The following is a 20,412-nucleotide window of genomic DNA, read 5'->3' as shown; positions in this document are numbered from 1 at the left end:
CGTGCCGGTTTACTTTGACGCGCTGACAAGCAACGCAGTGACTTGTCCACTTCCGAATTTGTCGATCCATATCAGGCCAACAATGCCTTTCTTTGACGAGAGCGAGCGTGGCTCTGGTGCCGGGATGCACCTGTCCGTGTAAAATGTCAAAAACGCGTCGACGAAGCGTTGCAGGAACGTAAGTGCGCAACCTACCGGGTATTGACGTGTCGAGAAATACGGGACCCGAAGCTGTGTCGTGCGCTACGAGTTTTAGCGAAGTGTCGAACGTGCCGTCGAGAATTAGTTGAAGCTGCGGATCTTCGGCTTGGTTCTTTGACAATGTATTGCAATCCGGGAGCTGCGCGTGCAGCGTGACGGTTTCGAGTCGGGAGAGAGCGTCCGGGACGACGTTCTTGTCCCCGTGGATATGTTCAATTTGTTGGACGAATTGTGCGATTAAGCTGATGTGTCGTAATTGTCTGTCGCTGTATTTGTCTGTTTTTACCGAAAACATGTGCGTTAGTGGCTTGTGGTCGGTCAGCAGTACAACGTGTCGGCCCTCGATGAGGTGAAGAAAATGACGTGTAGCTAAATAGGCAGCGAGCAATTCTCGGTCGAAGGTGCTGTAACGAGCTTGAGCGGATGTGAGCTTCCTAGAGAAAAAGCCGAGTGGTTTCCAGGCGTCATCGATGAACTGCTCGAGGACTGCGCCTATGGCTGTATTCGATGCGTCTGTACACAATCGGAGATCAGCGTCTATACTCGGGTGACAAAGGAATAACGTGTCCGCGAGAGCGTTGCGGGACTTGTCAAAAGCGAGTCGCGTTTCTGGTGACCAACACAATTTGCCGTCCTTCTGCTTGACCGACGAAGCGAGCTCGAATAACGGAGACTGCAGTTGTGCCGCGTTTGGTATAAACCTGTGGTAGTAATTGACAGAACCAAGGAAACGTTGCAGTGCTTTTTTAGAAACCGGAAGTGGCCAGTTTCGTATCTGATCTATTCGCTCGGGTGGCGGGCTACAACCATCGCCGTTGACGACATGTCCGAGAAAAACTAGTTGTGGTACACCTAGTACGCATTTGTTGACGTTAATTGCGACGCCGAACTTTTGAAATCGCTCAAGTACAGATCGTAAGTGCGTTTCATGTTCGGACTCGGACTGTGACGCGATCAAAACGTCGTCTATGTATGCGAACACGAAATCTAAACCGCGGAGAATGTCATTAACGAAACGCTGAAAAGTTTGGGCGGTGTTCTTCAACCCGAAACACATTACCGGAAATTCATACAGCCCGAAAGGTGTTGTTACAGCGGTTTTAGCGATGTCGTCGCGTGCGACGGGGATCTGATGATACGCGCGCACCAGATCGAGTTTCGAAAAAATAGTTTTACCGTGAAGATTGCTGGTGAAATCGTGAATGTGTGGTAAAGGGTACCGGTCCGCCTTGGTGATTGCATTCAGCCTTCGGTAGTCACCACAAGGGCGAAACGATCCATCTTTCTTGCCGACAAGTAGCAAAGGGCTGGCCCACGCGCTGTCCGATGGACGGCAAATACCTGCGCGGAGCATAAAATCGAACTCCTTCCGAGCTGCACTGAGACGGTCAGGTGCGAGACAACGTGGTCGCGAAAACAACGGCGGTCCGGTGGTCGAAAGAACGTGTTCGACGTTGTGTGCGAAAACGGCTGGTACGGGGGATTCCCGCGTGACCTTAGGAAAATCTGCGATCAAGTTGGTCCATAAACGTGGCTGAGAGACCACGCAAATGGTCGGCGGAACTGTAGTCGCGGTAGCGATTTTGGATGCCAAACCCGAGTTCGAATCGACCAACCTGTTAAGGCGAACGTCGACTAACAAACCGTAATAATGTAAGAAATCTGCCCCGATAATTCCTCGGGTAACATCTGCGATTTCAAAAGTCCACGTAAAGGGCCGGGTGAGCCCTAAATCGAGATTGAGCGTTTTTTGTCCGTAGGTTTGAATACGGGTGCCATTAGCAGCGGTGAGTGTGATGTCGGACGTAGGGTGTTGACCGGCGGACGGCGGGAGGACAGAGATGTCGGCTCCCGAATCGATAAGAAAACGTCGACCGGAACGCACATCGGAAACGAAAACAGGGTGGTTGCGTAGTGCGGCGGTGGGCTGGTTCGCCTCCGCCGCCCCTATTAGTTTTCCGGAGACTTAAAAGTGCAAGGCGCTATGCATTTATGAGCGGACGCACCGAAACGATCGTGATAAAAACACATGCCGTTGTTTTTGTTATTGTTCGATCGTGATTTGGAGCGCGATCTCGAGCGGCTGTGATTAGACTTGTTGGCCTGCAGTGTGGCCAAACTAGCGACTTGTGCCGTGAGTGCTGCTATCGCGTTCTCGATTGAGCGGAATCGGTCAGTTGATGGTTCGGACGTGTTCACCGCGTGAACATCGTAAGTGGACGTCGCCTCCATGACCCGATCAGCGCGTGCTGCGAGTTCCTCCAAAGACCCATCTTGTCCGGAGATGATCGCGGCGGTTGTTGATGGCAATTTCTGTAGCCAAAATTGCTTGAGGGCGTCCTCACCGATACTGTCTGGAAGTATGTAGCGCATGTCGCGCAACAATTGTGTTGGCCGTCTATCGCCTAAACCGCCTGGCTGGACGATGCTGCGAAAACGCGTAGTTTGGGGTACCGCGAATGCGGAGATGAGGCGCTGTTTTAGGCTCTCGTAACAAACTCCGGGCCCGATGAGGTCGCAAACTGTCTTGATGCCTTCCTCGTCTAACGCGGCGATAACGAAATTCGCTTTCGAGGTGTCGGAACGTAAACGGTGGTTCGCGAAAACGGCTTCGGCGTGGAAAAACCATTCACGTGGGGAGTGCCGCCAAAAATTAGGTAGACGCACTTGTGCGAAACTCGCGACGGACACGCTATCGGGCGGCGGGTTCGTGTTCTCGTTAGTCGGCGGTTGATTCTCACTCTCGAGCGTGAGAAGGTCACGTGTAGGATTGCCGAAATACATCGTGTGTTTATAAAAATGTAAAAAGTCGGATAGAAAACACGAGGTCACCAATTTGTGGCTTTGGTAACTGCGTTACCAAGATTTCCCCCCTATCACCAACGATGATAGGCCACAACAGGGAAAAAGGTTACCTTGAAAAAACTTAGAGACGAGAAATCAATGCTACTAAAAATATTTATTACACAAAAAGAATAATTACACGTGTTTTGGTTTAAAAGCGGGAGAAACGACTGGTGGCGGTCGGCGAACGAACGTTGATGAGGCGGGCCACGACTAACGCGGTGATCGCCACGATAAGCGAGGTGGGGGTCGCCACAAAAAAGAAGATAACACCCTTGGTTGAATGTAAGATTTAAGATAGTATGATTGCCCGCCGACCTATGATAAACTCGTTTTAAACTGGTAATCATAGAATATGACCAGAACAAATAGAATAATTAGCAATATCACTTGTAACATGATGTGCGCCCATATAGGAACAGGATTTACGACCTTATTAGCCAGCGCGGTATTCGAGCTTGTAGCCACTCTTACATATAAGTGCTAGTGGTGAATTTTCCTGCTGTTAAATATCCATCATCTGTAATAGTAATTTTAGTAGACACTTTATAATGATTCTTAGGGCAACCATACTATCTTAAATCGTGGTTAAAATATATTAACCGTGGATATTTGGTATAATATAAGCCATAGAGGAAATCTCTGTAATGAACGTATGACAAAATTAGAAAATTAAAGCCCTATCGTCGGTCATTGACCCTGAAAAGGAGTTTGTTGACGAACATTTGTGGCCCTATTTCTAGTCTTACGTGATCAGTAAGGATGAGAAGTTATAGGATTTGCATATTTTTTTCTATATCTCCTATTTATAGCTAGGTGAGCTAAAAATCTATTCTATAGCCTAATGAATTGAAATTTGGTATTTAAATTTGCATATGTTTGCATATATTGGTAGTTTTCTTAAAAGTTGCATATTCATATTTTTTTTGTGCATAAAAATGCATATTTAGTAAAATTATTTATTATTTTATGGAATTTTATAAGTTTGTAGTCAATAACCAATAACATTTGATAGTATATAAAAGTAAATATAGGATTAGTATAATTTATTATTTTATAGAAATTTTATAAGTTTGTAGTCAATAATCAATAACATTTAATAGTATATAAAAGTAAATATAGGATTAGTATCTTATCTAATCGTTTATAGCTATATCAATACTTTAATTCAATTAGTCTAGTGACAACCGTTGTTGTATAATCGTGTTATGAACGCACTTAAGTGTTCAGTCACAAATAAATATAGTCACAACACAAATTGAAAAGAACTAGATTAACTTTATTGGGTGTCATTAGTAACGGCAGATGCTTCTAAAATAATATAATTGATATAAAATGTTCCGAATGTTATGTGAGGTTCTGACAATCATAAGGCTCTGATTTAAAACCAAGACTGACTAGCTTGTGTTATACACAGCGAGTCGTTGCTCCGTCCGGGCCGAAAGGGTTTGCTCAGCACATTCCGTTTTGGCCGGCGGTGGTGTACAATATCACTAATACTAATAACATATATTCTACATATAAAGTAACCAGGGGTTCTTAGTATTCACAACAATCGTGTGTTCGTTCGTATGATCGTTCAGAAACCTAATTTAAAATGCCGAAAGTGAATGGAATAAAGAAATATACTACAGAATTTGGTGAAGAAGTTTTTTTCTACAGATGGTGACATTTTATTTTGTAAAATTTGTTCCGTTAAAGTTAACTCTGACAAAAGATTTACCGTTACGCAGCATTTAAAGACATCCAAACATGAGCGATTGCTGAACCGTAAACAAAATTTTAAAACTCAACAGTTATTCACACCAAGTACATCAAGTAATTCAAAAAAGTCGCATTTTTCAAAAGATTTATGTAAAGTTATGGTATGTGCTAATATACCTTTACATAAAATCACCAATATTGAATTTAGATCATTTTTATAAAAATATACACTTAATGATATTCCAAGCGAATCTGCCTTACGAAAAACATATGTGACTGACTGTTACAATGAAACAATGCATAATATTAGAAAACATATCTCTGAAAAAAAAAGGGTTTCTATAGATTAAACTACTGATGTAGAAGGTAGATTCATTGCCAACGTTATAGTTGGAAAATTGTTAATTGATGGGCCAGGTAAAATATTTTTATTAACAACTGAAGTTTTGGAAAAAGTTAACTTTTCAATAATTGCAAAGCTCTTTGATAATTCTATGTTCCTTTTGTGGCCAGACGGTATACAACACAATAACGTGCTTTTATTTCTGAGTGACGCCGCTCCATACACGAAAAAAGCTGGTACAGCAATAAAAGCGTTATATTCGAAAATGGTGCATGTCACTTGTTTGGCACATGGTATGCACAGAGTTGCAGAAGAAATTCGAGGTAAGTTTCCTCGTGTAGACAAGTTAATATCAAGAGTGAAGCAAGTGTTTTTAAAAGCTCCATCTCGCACAATCGTATTTAAAACCGAAGCTCCGGGTATTCCGCTTCCACCGGAACCCATACTTACGCGTTGGGGACATGGATCAATGCTGCTTCATACTACTGTGAACATTTTAAAGAAATACATGGTGTATTGCAAAAATTAGATTCAAATGATGTGGTTTCTATTAAAGAAGCTAAACTACTTTTAAGTGAAAATTCTATAGAAGCTAACTTGGTTTTTATTCATTCAAATTATGGTTTTTTAACATCAAGAATAACGCAACTTGAAAGACAGGATATTTCATCAATTGATTCAATATTGATCGTTAAATCGGTTCTAAATAAATTAAATGACGTAGTTGGTGAAGTAGGCGACGCAATAAACCGAAAACTAAATAATGTTTTGGAAAAAAATACTAGATTCAGTATTTTACGAAATATATCGAACATTTTAAATGGAGAAATCACATCTATGGACGAATTTCCAGAAGACTTAACCGGAAATGACCTTATTTACTTCAAGTATGCCCCCATAACTTCAGCTGATGTGGAAAGATGTTTTTCGCGAAACAAAAATATTCTTTCAGATAATCGTCGGAGATTGGATGTCGAAAATATTAAAAAAAACTTTGGTGGTTCAATGCAACAAATTTACAGGTTTGAAAAAATAATTATTAAATATATTACAAGACTTATAAAATTGTATTTTTATTTACCTACCAATCATTTATCATCTCATATTTATACCTAGTATTAATTTTTTATCACTCAGTTAAAAATTATTTATATTTTAATAGAATCAAATTAAACGAAATATTATTTATTTTAATTTATTGTTAACATGTTTTTATATTTACAGAAAAAATTGCATATTAAAATATATTTTTTGCATATTTTCTAATTTTTGATGCGTATATCATAATTTTTCCTTACATATTTGCATGCATATTTTGTCTATTTTAGCTCCTATAAGTTCTCATCCCTAGTGATCAGCAACTATGGTTTGCACTACAATTATCATTCAGACTTCCGCTTCTATATTACTCTATGAGATAAGCCAATAAAATAATCATATTAAATAAAAAACAAGGAAAGAATCATTAGCAGACTCAATATGGCAGGTTCTATAGATGTTACACTTTTTTTGATAGAATTAATACACAATGCGCGTTCCATACTTTACTGGGCTGCAACTTGTTTGCTCACAATCTATGATTTTTACCTGAAAAATCGGAACTTTTTTGCACACACGGTTATATTAAATGTACAACTGGATAATAATTTATCTGTTTTGGGCACTGATAATCGTTGATTAAGAGTACGGAAATGTATAGGAAATTAATACCTTACAAACAGTAAGTCTCGAGAACTTATAGTGTGCGTACTATGGCGTACCTACATAGAATTTGTGACTCTAACCTATATATAGTATTAGAATTAACAATTATTAACATGCATTTTTAACTTGAACAACTATTAAATATAATTTATTAACGACTATTAATGAGGAAGTATAAACATGCATTTTCAACCACACCTATGAATACATTCATAGAAACTACTAAGTCTGTTAAGGGTGAAGAAAAATGTATATACTTTAATAATTTGCTTATTAATGAAAAATATCACCACTTCATTACCCAAAACTTATTACACACGCTTTAGTTATTTGTTACAAAAAAAAGACACCTTTCGGTCCGGCTTACAGGACGACGCATCCAATGCAGGTCTCCAACCGACTTACGTCAATGTCAAGATACACAATAGTGTTAGACTACACCCATATAATTGGTGGGGCTTATCTTACATATTATTACACAATGCAATGCCTGTGTTAACACAAGGTATTAAACAATTAAAGTCTAAAACTCTAAAAGGTCATTGTGCACAAACCATGTGTATGGTTAAGGCTCAACTGTTCCCAAACGAGTGATAGTTTTGTGCGCAAACAAGTTGTTTTTTTGATATTTGTTCGCAAACCAGTACTGCCCCTTTACTGTTCAGTGTAAGATTCTAAGTGGAGTTATTATATAATATTAAAATGATTGTGATTTGTATGGAAAGCGTACATATTATAACTTAAAATGTATATAAAAATAGTTGAAAAAAGTAAAAAAAAAGCTGGTAATTGGATGTCACTCTGCTGTAGAGTAGGTTTTAAGTGGGTCATTGTATTGGATGGTGTTAAATTTGAATTCAATGATATAATATCTTGTATAAGAAAAACGATTCTGATCGAAAACGGTCAGTCAGCCTATGATATTACTAAGTATATTTGTTGATATTATTTTGAATAAAGTAATTTATATATAACCTATTTACGTGGAGCCTTGTTTTAAATTTTCAATCCTTAGCTATACATTTTTGAACATTTTATAAATTTTTAACTACAAAATAATTATTAAATTTTAAATTTTATAAATTATATCAATTTCGAACTTTAAATGCTTATAAAAAAAAACTGTGCCAATGTATTTTTAATATTTTTCAACTGCTATTGTAACATTATATCGAGATCCTCGCATTCAATTTTCACGAATTTTTATCCAACAAATAAAATTTTATTGATATTTATAGAAAAAAAAACTAAGAAAATTTAAAACTGAAAAAGTCCGTAAACAGCTCAAAAAGAGTCAAATTATTTTCAAAATTGTGTGGTGTATAGAAAAGGCTAATATAAATATTCAGTGGAATTTTAAAGTATCTACTATCTAGTATTTTTAAGTCATTCGTTTTTTAATTACAATAAAATAAGAAAATCGTTACATGAGAAAACCAGTGAATATCAAATGTTATAAAAATATGAATTTCAAACGCTCATAAAAATTTAATTTGACTTTCTTGTAGACATTTTTTTTTTGATAAAGGTAGACAAACTTATGGACAATCTTGTAATCTTGTATATTTTCAAATATCATTGTAACAATATAGTAGGAACCTTGTATTAAATTTTCAAGCTTTTTACCCAACAAATAAAGTTTTATTGACATTCATAGAAAAAAAGACTAATAAAATTGGAAACAGAAAATATTCATAAACAGTTCAAAACCAATCAAAATATTTTGAAAATGTTATCGTGTACAGCAAATACAAATATAAACAACCATTGAAAATATCATGTATACGTTCATTTGTTTTAGAGTTACACCAAAAACCAAATCGATTGTGTGGAAATCCGATTTTGTGTAAAAATTCCTGTTTTTGAAAACTGTTGAGAATTATAAAATTTGACCTCCCGAACTAGATTAACTTTCCCATTGAACAAGATACTGTTGGAGAAAATCGAATCAGTTTTACTGCCCCAAACCGTGATGACAGACACAAAAAAAAAACACACACATCATTGTAAAATTAATACATTCATCGTTCCACTCAGAATCTAAAATTATGACTAACTGTATTTATGGCTATTTCAAAACAGTGGCATAGGGAGGGCCTTATACAATATTTTCATTTTTATTTTACCTAATCAAAATAAAGTTAAGATTATCTATAAACCGCTTAAATAGATCCAAAATATTATGTCAGGACGTAATAAATAATATAAATATTGTCATACATAGTGATTTATATTATAAATATTTGGTGAACATTTCAAGTATCTACGGACATTTTTTTAACTAGGTACAACAATCAAATTTAATTAATTTTATCTAAAAGTTGATTTGCATACAAATCCTGGGTCATTTAACTATTTAAGCTGCCTAATCTAGACTATCACAATGGTTGAGGAATATGAGTCGCAGATTACAGGACATTAAAATGGCACTTATTAGAGTCGTCCATTTAATTCCCTGTGTTCTAGATGGCACGTATTCGAGTTATCCACCTCATGTGGTTGCACACCAGCACTTAGTTGAGATGTCCGGCTATACTCAGTTACACATATTTGAGTTGTTCATTGGACGACAATGAGTGTCAGTGACATTATATTTACACTGGTGGGTCGGACTAATTAAACGCAGAACAATCAAGGATCTCCGAAGAAACGACAACAAAACCAACGTGACAAGGTCGAACACTAAGTCTGTCTGGTAAAACAACAAGCGAAAAAGTCACCAGACTGGAGGATTGATTCCGTTATAATATTACCTATTAAATTGGAATATTAATTAGAGTATTAAATAATTTACTTTTTAATTACCTAAACGGTTATTGGATTTAGAAATATTCCTTTTAATATATTAATTAAGTTTAGAAAAACATTTAATAACATTCAGAAAGATTTTTTTCAAGTTTTTGCTTAAGTCATGATTTATTAAATATGCCGATAATAGTTTATGATTTTACCATATTTTCATTAATTAAACATTATTATTTATAGTTGAATTTATATGTATGTATAATTTATTTATTTTTAATTTTGTAATAGATACCTAATGTGAATTAACATTTAACTATTATTTTAAATATTTAGATTCTGACTGGAGTTATAATTTGATTTTCAAATGTGTGTGATTTTTATAAATTTCATACAAATTCAAGTTTAAATGGTCATCAAAAAAATATGACTATTCGTCATAGAATTTGATATTTTTTAAAAAATGTTACATATGAGGAAACTTATACTACATTTAAAATTTGTTTGTCCTTAATTGCATCTTTTTGATCCCCGAAACTGTAAATTAACCTATTACATAGGAATCATATCTTATAGTTCAATCAAAAATAATAATTTCCTATTAAATATATTTAAACATGATAATTTATAATGAATTCTATGTGATCATTTTTTACAAATTATATTAATGACAGTACCTAACATAAAAATATTATTTTTTTTCTAGGGATGTCTAGTAAGTACATAAATATTATTCAGTATAAGCAGTTTCATAATTTTATTTGAGTGAAAATTAAATGTGATGACAACCAAGTTGGAGATAATCTTTTTTTTTCATACTCTCTGTATAGAAGTTTCACTTCAACCACGCGTATGTACTTACAAAACGCAATTATTATAATTATTGCCGACAACCGAAAACTTTGATCTCTGCTTGATCCCAGAAACTATAATTAATGTATACATTGTTTAGGAATCATATTTTTTTTTAGTTCAACCAATAAATATAAGTTGCCAAATTATAAAAATAATTTCCCACTGATTTTTTTTAAAGCATGTTAATTTATAATGAATCCTAAGTTATCGTAATTTATAAATGATACTAGTTCTCCAATCTCCATGGGGAGTTTATAACAGTTTGCTTTATACTCGAATGACTTAAACGTGCATTATGTACTATAATATATTATACTCTTCATTATACACCATACCAATTTCTTTCTGGACTTTCAATTTAATATTTCTTTGACAAATAATATGGTTACTACCTCTTTAATATTTTATTAATTATTTTCCAGGAGACACCGTAGAGCGTAAGTTACATTTTTTGAATTTTTTTATTTCATTGATATTTATAGTTTATTTTTGTTTGAATGATTCTTGGTAAATTTATATAAGAAATATTTATTCTTCTCAAAATGGTGTTTTAATCAATTGGAAATAACAGAAAATACAACTTGGCAATTTGGAAAAGCATGAAATGTAAAGATGTTGTAAAACGTTTACGTTGTATAGCTAGTTTGTCAGTTCCTGAATGTATAGTCAATAGTAACCCGGTACGTATCGGCGACTATAAAAAAAAAAGGTTAGGTTATAGTACAACGTACAGGCACCGTCGCGACCCAGTCTACACTATGTCAACCACCACCACGAGTAATGACACCGTCGACTCTCCCACCTTGCGTAAAAGGCACAGCGCGGGACGGGAAGACAAGTCGCATGGACGAGTACCGGCCGCTGGCACTCGTCTCGCTCTTTTACGTCGACCGCCGAACCGACAACCCACCGCTCGCTTGACAAAACCACAATCGCAACACGTATAATTCATATAACAGTTATTTTATTTTTTGAGAACCAGAAAACCAGAAACCGGAACCGATACCGATAAATTCAAAAGGTTCAAATGGAAACGGCCACGGACTAAGATAAAATGGACTGGAAACGACATGGTGGGCGGGTGATAGGGGACGGCCCGCAAAATGATCCTCTGTTATCATTAACAATTATAATTGAATGTTTTCAGCGCTACCATTGGTTTTATTTAGCGTCACATTTTGTATCTCAGTCCGTGTTTTATACAGATGGTGCTGTAAACTCTCAATTATGATTGAGACCCCCCACAATTGACTCTTGTACATACTTTCGATGCCGCAGATAAGCTGCTCTTTTCCAGTCCATTTTATCTTAGTCCGTGGAAACGGCAAACCACGGACCAAGATATACAGGACATGATATGGTTGGAGGGTGTGGTGGGTTGACCACGAAATAAAGTACAACAGGTGGAGTTCGGGGGGATATTTTCCTTTTAGCATTACTAGCGCTATCTTAGTGGATACTTATGGAACTATACATTTGTATGATATGTTCTAGTTCCATAAGTATCCACTAAGACGGCGCTGGTAATGCTAAAAGGAAAATATCCCCCCGAACTCCGCCTGTTGTACTACATTTCATAACCACAATATTCATCTCGTATTCAGTCCTGTATATATTAGTCCGTGCGGCAAATGATATTATCATTAGTGGTTTATCAGTTGATAAATATGATAACTGTTCTGGAGAATAGTGGACTGTATAAGAACAAATACTGGGTATGAATCAATCCACGTGACATAACCAGCTGTTTATTTCTTTACGACAGAATAATAAGATTTGATTTGACCACTTTATCCACTATGGCCACTTTGTACACCTTTCCGTTAATAACCTAATAATTAAGATCAAATTTATATTAGTTACTTATTTCTATCAAATGTTTTTGATTTCAAACTTAGTCTCCTATTGTTCATTTTTCAACATATTTTACTGAGAACTTTTCAAACTAATCTCTAGATTTTTTTCTTTAATGAAAACATATTACAAATGTTTAATTATTATACTTATAAATTACAACCAATGACTTTATTTCTAGATGCCGCAGGTAAGTTGTTTTATTTTTATTATATGCATAATTTATATTACATTCAATAAACATGTTGTTGGGGTGCAAATTTTTAAAGTACCTACAATGAATATTTTGGTTCTTTATAAAAAAAATGTTGGTCACTCATCAATTATTACATTTCAGTATTGGTCTAAATTAAGTATTTTTAATTTTTAGTTGATTCCATGATCTTAAGTTAAGTAATATTATGAAAACCTTGAAGTGAGATAAAAATAATAGAGGGATGGGAAGTCGGGGAAGTGCGACAAATTACAAAGGGTATGGAAAATTAAGATGTTCACATACATTATTTTTATTTCTACTACAGAATATTATTAGTTGAGTACGGAATCGATAATTTATCATAGAGTGTAAAATATATGTGCTGTTCACTTAAAAAATGCATGGACAATGAAACATTAGGCAGCGCCTAAGGTGTGTTTCATTTATAGTGGTTTTTTATGAATCTAAAATATATGTATTATTTGTCAATTGGAATTGGCTGTTGGAAGTGCAGCATTTGATAGTATTTGAGTAGGAGGTTTCTTAACAGTCTGGTGTTATGAAAGGATTGTTCAGGTAGTGTAGTAAATTATATGAAATGTTTTTCTTTAGGTTTGAATAATAAAATGAATAAACCAAAATTAACTCATACTTGGTGTTAGAACAAACGCAATAGTTAAGTTAACTTCGTGGAGAAAGATTAATTTCAGATTAAGAAAAACTATGCGGTAGCACGTATTTTCGCTGTTTGCGGCGTTGGCGACGTCATGTATGTTGATTGTAGCAGTGTACTGCGCCGACGTGGCACATCGTATAATCGTCGTGAGAAGCACCGTCTCGGGATGATGATTGATTGACGTCTGGGTGACTTCTGAGTTGATTTGTGCACTGTGCGTTGCATTTATGTAAGGAAACTATAGACGTTTGTTGTGTGAACTGCAAATGCGCGTGCATTCATGTTGTGTTTTTGCACATTCTTGTCGATGGTTTTTTGGCAGTATTGGTACGATTATAGTGTTTTGTATGTTAGGTGCTATCTTATTATTCTGGTTGTGAATAGTTTTGGCACTGATATTTGGTTGTTTGAACAAATGTCGTACAGTGCGCATACTATGTAGGTGTAAATATTATATGCTGTTTTTTAATGAGATAGAAAGCTAGTTGCGTAATAATGTATTGGTGTTGTGTAACGTTCTTATATTTTTATTATTTGTGTATGCCCAAATATGGGCATCTTTTAGTGTGTGTCCGCCTCGTGATGATAATTGCTTATTGTGGAGATGTGTTGTTATTTTTAAATGATGATGTAATCGCTAAGGAATGTATGGTTAACTAATATTATTTTATATTGCGTAATATATTTTAATTGCGTTTGAGTTTTAACACCCAAGTATGTTCGTTTTGGTATATTCATTCTATAAGTTTATTTAAGTATATAAGAGTATATTATTTATATATTACAACCTATTTTATAATTCATAACTACAGTTTTTATTTTATTCCAGCCACAAAAGGTAACTATATGCTATTAAAATATCGGTATAAATGAATTATCTGCAAAACAAATCGATTTACCACGTTGCATAATTCATAATTGAAATTAATTGAGCAGATATTAATTCTTTTATGATCAGTATAACAGTTGTGAAGTTTAATATTTGCTTTTCGTTAGTAGTAAGTTATTATTAGTGTGGGTATACATAGTATGGACCTGCATATATATCAATATAATTTAATCATTAGATCAAAATATTCAAAATCAACTTGTTGATGGGAATAAACATTTTAAATTTTATAATTTTTTTTAATTTTGAATACTAAATATTTTACAAAATATTAAAAAATATTGAAAATAATATGCTCGAACAGATGCAAACTTAACTTATCTTTATCAAATCACAAATCTTTACATTATATAAAATGACACACTAAAAGCACCTTAATTCTTATCAGTTGCTAAGGTCAGTGGTGTTGACAAGAGGGATCGTGGGGGTCAGATCCCCCATTGGCCCCATTGGCTTTTTATTCCCTTAATAAAAAGTTTAAGAGGGTGGGGGATTTTAAAATTTCCCCCTCCCATTTAGCTATGTCGTTTTTATTTTTTGATCCCCCCCTCTTTCAGAAATCATGTTGGCGACGTCATGTATGTTGATTGTAGCAGTGTACTGCACCGACGTGGCACATCGTATAATCGTTGTGAGAAGCACCGTCTCGGGATGATGATTGATTGACGTCTGGGTGACTTCTGAGTTGATTTGTTTGATCTGATGAACAATTTATAGGGTTTGAAGAGGCCTTAATTTTAATGCACACTAGTCACTACTCGCTAGGCTATATGACTACACGCGTCCAACGCTATATTATTTACATGTCCGATAAGTGATAACGACTTAACTGTTATATTTAGCAGCTGGTTGCCAGCAAAACTAATTTCTTTATATTTTAAATGTCCTTCGACGCAATAATGATAAATAATTGTATGGATAGGGCAGAGAGGTGTTATTGTGGAATTATTATATAATCACTGTATTTTCTGTTTTACTTTAATTACTGCAGTAACTTATAAATAACTATATATTGAATTAAAAAAATGGATCAATATTTATGCAAACAACTGACTCCCGTAGATCATTGTAGATCATTGAGAAATTCTTTTTCAATGATAAATTTTGTAGATACAATGGAAAATAATAATTAGGTATTCCCAATTGATAATTATTCTTAGACTGTGAATCATGAGGTTTATATTATTCATTAAATATTATTTTTATTATATTATTTTTAGCATTAAGAGGTACGGGCATATTGTTTTTATTTTATTTTTTTAATTCGTTGTATTTTATAAATGAATTAATGTGATTTGTGTTTCATAACTCACGTAATGCTGATAATCATCATATTTATACTTACTCACTGAGTACTATTTAGGATTTGGCTATGAATCCGTTTAGTTGAAATACCTTATCTAGATACAATTTCTATAAAAAGTGTCTGGGTTCTTAAATTCTTAAAATCTACTACCTAACATTTTAAAATGAATTACTTATCAATATTTCATCATACATTCAATCGCTTTCAAATTGGTTTATTTAAATAAACATTTGTATAGTATTTTTATTCTTCTTGTTAATATCTTACAGCAGATCCATATTAAATATCACATTTATTATAAATTATTATTATTTTTTTTTTTTTTTAGAAAAAGTTGGGGCCAGTAAGTATACATTAAATTTAATTTTGTGACCATTTATAATCATTGAGTTGCATTGCTTTGAGTTACATGCATTATTCACCACACAAATTTTTTAATGGGGAATAGTAAACTCCTACAAATGTAGTGTTATCTCCTACAAAGGATAGTGTTAACTCCTACAAAAGATAGTGTTAATTCCTATAAAAGATAGTGTTAACTCCTACAAAAAATTAATACCGTATTGCTGTAAAAAATATCAGTCTTGCAATATATTAACATATAAAATAAAAATGGTTTGAAAAATATAGTAAAAATGTTAATAAAACAATAATCATTATCATTTACGATTAAAACAAACTTTTTAAAATATAATAAAAGTGTTAATAAAATAATAGTCATAATCATTTAATCCTAAAATAAAATATGTTTGAAAAAATAATAAAAATGTTAATAAGACAATAGTCAAAATCACATACGTTTAAAATAAAATTTTTTTGAAAAAAATAATTAAAAAGGTGGATAAGTGGATGTCGCTCTGCTGTACAGTAGGTTACAAGTGGGTCACTGTAATGGATGGTGTTAAATTTGAATTCAATGATATAATATCATTGTATAAGAAAAACGATTCTGAGCGAAAACGGTCAGTCAGCCTATGATTTTACCAAGTATATTTGATGATATTATTGTGAATAAAGTAATTTATATATAACCTATTTACGTGGAGCCTTGTTTTAAATTTTCAATCTTTAGCCATAAAAGTTAAACATTTTATTCATTTTTAACTACAAAATAATTAATAAATTATAAATTTGATAAATGTTGTCAAAATTTGAACTTTAAATGCTTATAAAAAAAAATTGTGCCTATGTATTTTTAATATTTTTCAACTGCTATTAGAGCAATATATCAGGAGCCTTATATTAAATTTTCACGCTTTTTTACCCAACAAATAAATTTTTATTGATATTTATAGAAAAAAAAACTAAAAAAATTGAAAACTGACAATGTCCGTAAACCACTCAAAAAGAGTCAAAATATTTTCAAAATTGTATGGTGTATAGAAAATGCTAATATAAACATTCAGTGAAATTTTCAAGTATCTACAGTCATTGGTTTTTTAATTACAATAAAATAAGAAAATTGTTACATGAGAAATCGAGTGAATATCAAATGTTGTAAAAATATAAATTTCAAACGCTCATAAAAATTTAATTTAAGTTTCTTGTAGACATTTTTTTTTTGATAAAGGTAGAAAAACTTATGAGTAATCTTATATTACATTTTCAAATCTTAGATTTAAAAAGAAAAATTTTTATGAATTCTCAACTCAAAATAATTTGCTAATCTTCGTGATTTTTCCGTATTTTGTCAAAATTTGAACTTTAAATGCTTATAGATAAAAACCGCGACTAAGGATTTTTAATTTTTTTCATCTGCTTTTGAAACAATAACCTAGGAGCCTTCTATTAAATTTTCAAGCTTTTTTACTCAACAGATAAAATTTTATTAATATTTATAGAAAAAAAAAACTAAAAAAAATGGAAATTTACAATGTCCGTAAACAGCTCAAAATAAGTCAACATATTTGGAAAATGTTATGGTGTATAGAAAATATAAACATTCAGTCAAAATTTCATGTCTTTACGGTCATTTGTTTTAGAGTTACACAAAAAGCCAAAATCGATTTTCTCGAAAACAGATTTTGCGTAAAAATTCCCGTTTTTCCTTAATTTTTCTTTTGTTTTTCACGTCGCTCTTGAAAACTACTGGGAAATTTTTACTTTTGACCCCCCCAAAATACCAACTAGATTCACTTTTCTATCAGAAAAGTTACTGTTGAAGAAAATCCAAGCACTTTTACTGTCCTAAAAGGTGATGACAGACACAAAAATAAAAAATTTAAAAATTTAAAAATTTAAAAAAAAATTAAAAAAAAACACACATCATTGTAAAATCAATACAATCATCGCTTCGCTCAGAATGTAATACATAGAAAGTTACAATTTTTTTTTATAAATATTTAAAGTTCGAATTTCGACAACATTTTCAAAATTTCAAAATGATTTTGTAGTTAAAAATGTATAAACAACAACAAGGTTCCGCGTATGTAGGTTATTCCGTAACCAAAAAATCTTAAAAATATAAATCACAGTTTTTTTTATAGTTTTTTTTTTGTTCAAATTTAGAGGGAGTTACATAATAAATCACCAAGAATAAAAATTGTAGTTATTTAGATGTAATTTTATAATATTAATTCAACTTACCGGCTACTGCATTATTAAGTAATTATAGTAATAACAATATAAATCGAGTATAATAATATAGTCACAGTATCACACAAATATAAATCGCAGTTTTTTTTTGTTCAAATTTGGAGGAATTACATAATAAACTATCTGAACCCGTGCACTTCGTTGCCCATTAAGTGTACTAACTATATGTGACTCAAGCTTTGTTCAATTCGTTATTTAATATTCGGTGTATGGTTTCAAAATTAATCTTAACTTTTCCGTTGCCCTGAATAAAAATTCTGATACGCCTTCAAATAAAGCATAGATTGATAATAAAATTCAAGTATTCCATTGTAATGAATTCTTACATAAATCAATATAATGCATTTTGATAAACAATGTTTTTCGTTTTGTTTTCTGGTGCAAAAATAAACAACGAAGACGGTTTTCCAACACGCGAACTGGCAACGTACAGCTGCCCGTGCGAAAAACATGGAAATTCCAAATTGATCCCACAGACTTCCAACGATTGGCCTTGCGATTTATTGATTGTCATCGCAAAAGCCAATTTAACGGGAAACTGAATCCGCTTAAACTGAAATGGAAGGTCTGTTGGAATGATCGGAATTCGTGGGATAAGGACTTCCTCCCCTTTGAAATTGCCCTTGATGATCGTTGATTGTATTACATTGTTCATCAGTTTCTTGACGGACAATCGTGTACCATTACACAATTTAGGAGGATTTAGATTCCGCAACATAATTATGATCGATCCCACTTTTACCTGCAAATTATGCGGTGGAGTTCCGGGCACATCAAGCGAGTTCAAAAATTCTGTCGGATAGTTGACCGCTTCGTTTTCGTCTGTCGTGCTGTCGACGGATTTGTATGAACGCAGTTCTCCAGCAATTTCACTCTGAACTAAAATTCAAGCTATCGACGTCCTTATTCCTCGCTGCTAGTATTGCCCGTTCACTCATCCAATCAAGATTGTTATAATTGACATCAATGTTTGGGAACACTTTTGTAATGAGTTCTTCCTTCGACGATGTGAACTCACAAAAATTTGCCGGAAACGATATTAATCCAGTAACAACATCAATCGGAATGTGTCCATTACCAAGCGCTAGCAGTTGTCTCGAGAATTCAGCAGCCGATGGGTCGTTTTGCAACGCAACTCTCATGTTTGTGGTCAATTTCAACTTCTTTACATGCCGCCACAAAAACGACGATTTCAGGCATGCATTAATTTCATCGACAGCAGTAGATTTCGGAATGACGGGAAGTGTTTGACGAAAATCTCCGGAGAGCAATATCATTGCCCCACCAAATCCTCTCGAATTACCTCGTAAATATTTCATCGTTCGGTCAACTGCCTCCAAAGCTAGTTTATGCGCCATCGTGCATTCATCCCAAATGATGATTTTGCATTCTCGCATCAATTTCGCTGTCGCTGAATTCTTGGTCGTTGTGCATGTAGGCTGGTCAACCATGAGAAGATTCATTGGCAGCTTCAAAGCTGAATGTGCAGTTCGACCGCCTTCCAACAATGTGGCAGCAATGCCAGAGGATGCGACAGCCAACGCAATTTGTGATCTTGACCGAATTGTACACAGAATCAACGAAATGACGAACGTTTTGCCTGTCCCTCCAGGAGCATCGAGAAAGTTAATGCCTCCCGTTCCATCATCAACAACCTTCATCAGCGAATCGTATACATTCTTCTGCTCAGAATTCAACAGCGGCACATTTTTTCGGACTCTTTCAGCCTGCTCATCTAGATCATAGTTTTTCTCCCGCTGTAATTCAAGATTGAATGCAGCATGCCTCGAACGATTTGGCGCTGGCATTCCCAAAGTTGACAACAGACTGCCGCACATGACCACGCACATGTCTTCGAACATAACTAATGCTTCGTTCCGCATCTCGTCGTTACTTTCAATATCAAAATTAAAATTTGTCATTCGAACTCTGTGCAAAATGTCATCAACCATCTCGTCCTTGTATTTGTTTACTCTAGAGTTATGAGTGTCTAAAATAAAAAAAATGTATATCTACCAGAATATAAAAATATATTATTTTTTTTCGATTTTTATCGATATTAATCGATTTCAAGCCCAGCTATTATCGATATTTGTATTATTATTTATATTATATATTATTATTATTATTTTTATATTATTTATATTTTTTTCTGCTAGATGGCGCCACCGGCGTAACTCGGTTTTTGTCTCTAAATCTCTAACTCACATCAGTTAGGTCCATAATTTATGCTATAAACCCCCTCCCCGTCATTCTCTAACATTTAAAAAAAATTTTAGCAAAATCGGCCCAACCGTTCTCAACTGATGCAATTTCGAATTTTTTGTCTCCATTTTTATATATATAGATTACCAAGAATAAAAATTTAAATTATTTGGATGTAATTTTATAATATTAATTCAACTTACCAGCTACCGTATTAATAAGTAATAAGTAATAAGTAATAACAATATAAATACAATATAATATATCCACATTGACAAACCGTCACCGCTCAGAAACG

At 33.8% G+C, this 20,412-nt stretch overlaps 2 protein-coding genes across 2 annotated transcripts; one reads left to right on the top strand and one right to left on the bottom strand.

Annotated features, from left to right (window-relative positions):
• Positions 1–5,357: 5,357 nt before the first annotated feature.
• Positions 5,358–18,712, top strand: LOC132938780 (uncharacterized). The gene is made up of 3 exons (XM_061005797.1): positions 5,358–5,415; positions 5,595–6,114; positions 18,568–18,712. Exons 1-3 carry the CDS (start codon positions 5,358–5,360, stop codon positions 18,710–18,712), a joined length of 723 nt encoding a protein of 240 aa, XP_060861780.1.
• Positions 18,713–18,778: 66 nt separating this feature from the next.
• LOC132938779 (ATP-dependent DNA helicase PIF2-like) lies at positions 18,779–19,861 on the bottom strand. The gene has a single exon (XM_061005796.1). The coding sequence runs from the start codon at positions 19,859–19,861 to the stop codon at positions 18,779–18,781; it is 1,083 nt and encodes a 360-aa protein (XP_060861779.1).
• Positions 19,862–20,412: the final 551 nt, after the last annotated feature.

The sequence above is a fragment of the Metopolophium dirhodum genome, chromosome 2 (assembly GCF_019925205.1).
Source record: "Metopolophium dirhodum isolate CAU chromosome 2, ASM1992520v1, whole genome shotgun sequence".
In the NCBI taxonomy this organism is placed as follows: Eukaryota; Metazoa; Arthropoda; class Insecta; order Hemiptera; family Aphididae; genus Metopolophium; species Metopolophium dirhodum.
Note: the sequence above shows the minus strand (reverse complement) of the source record. Positions and strands in the feature narration are given on the sequence as shown.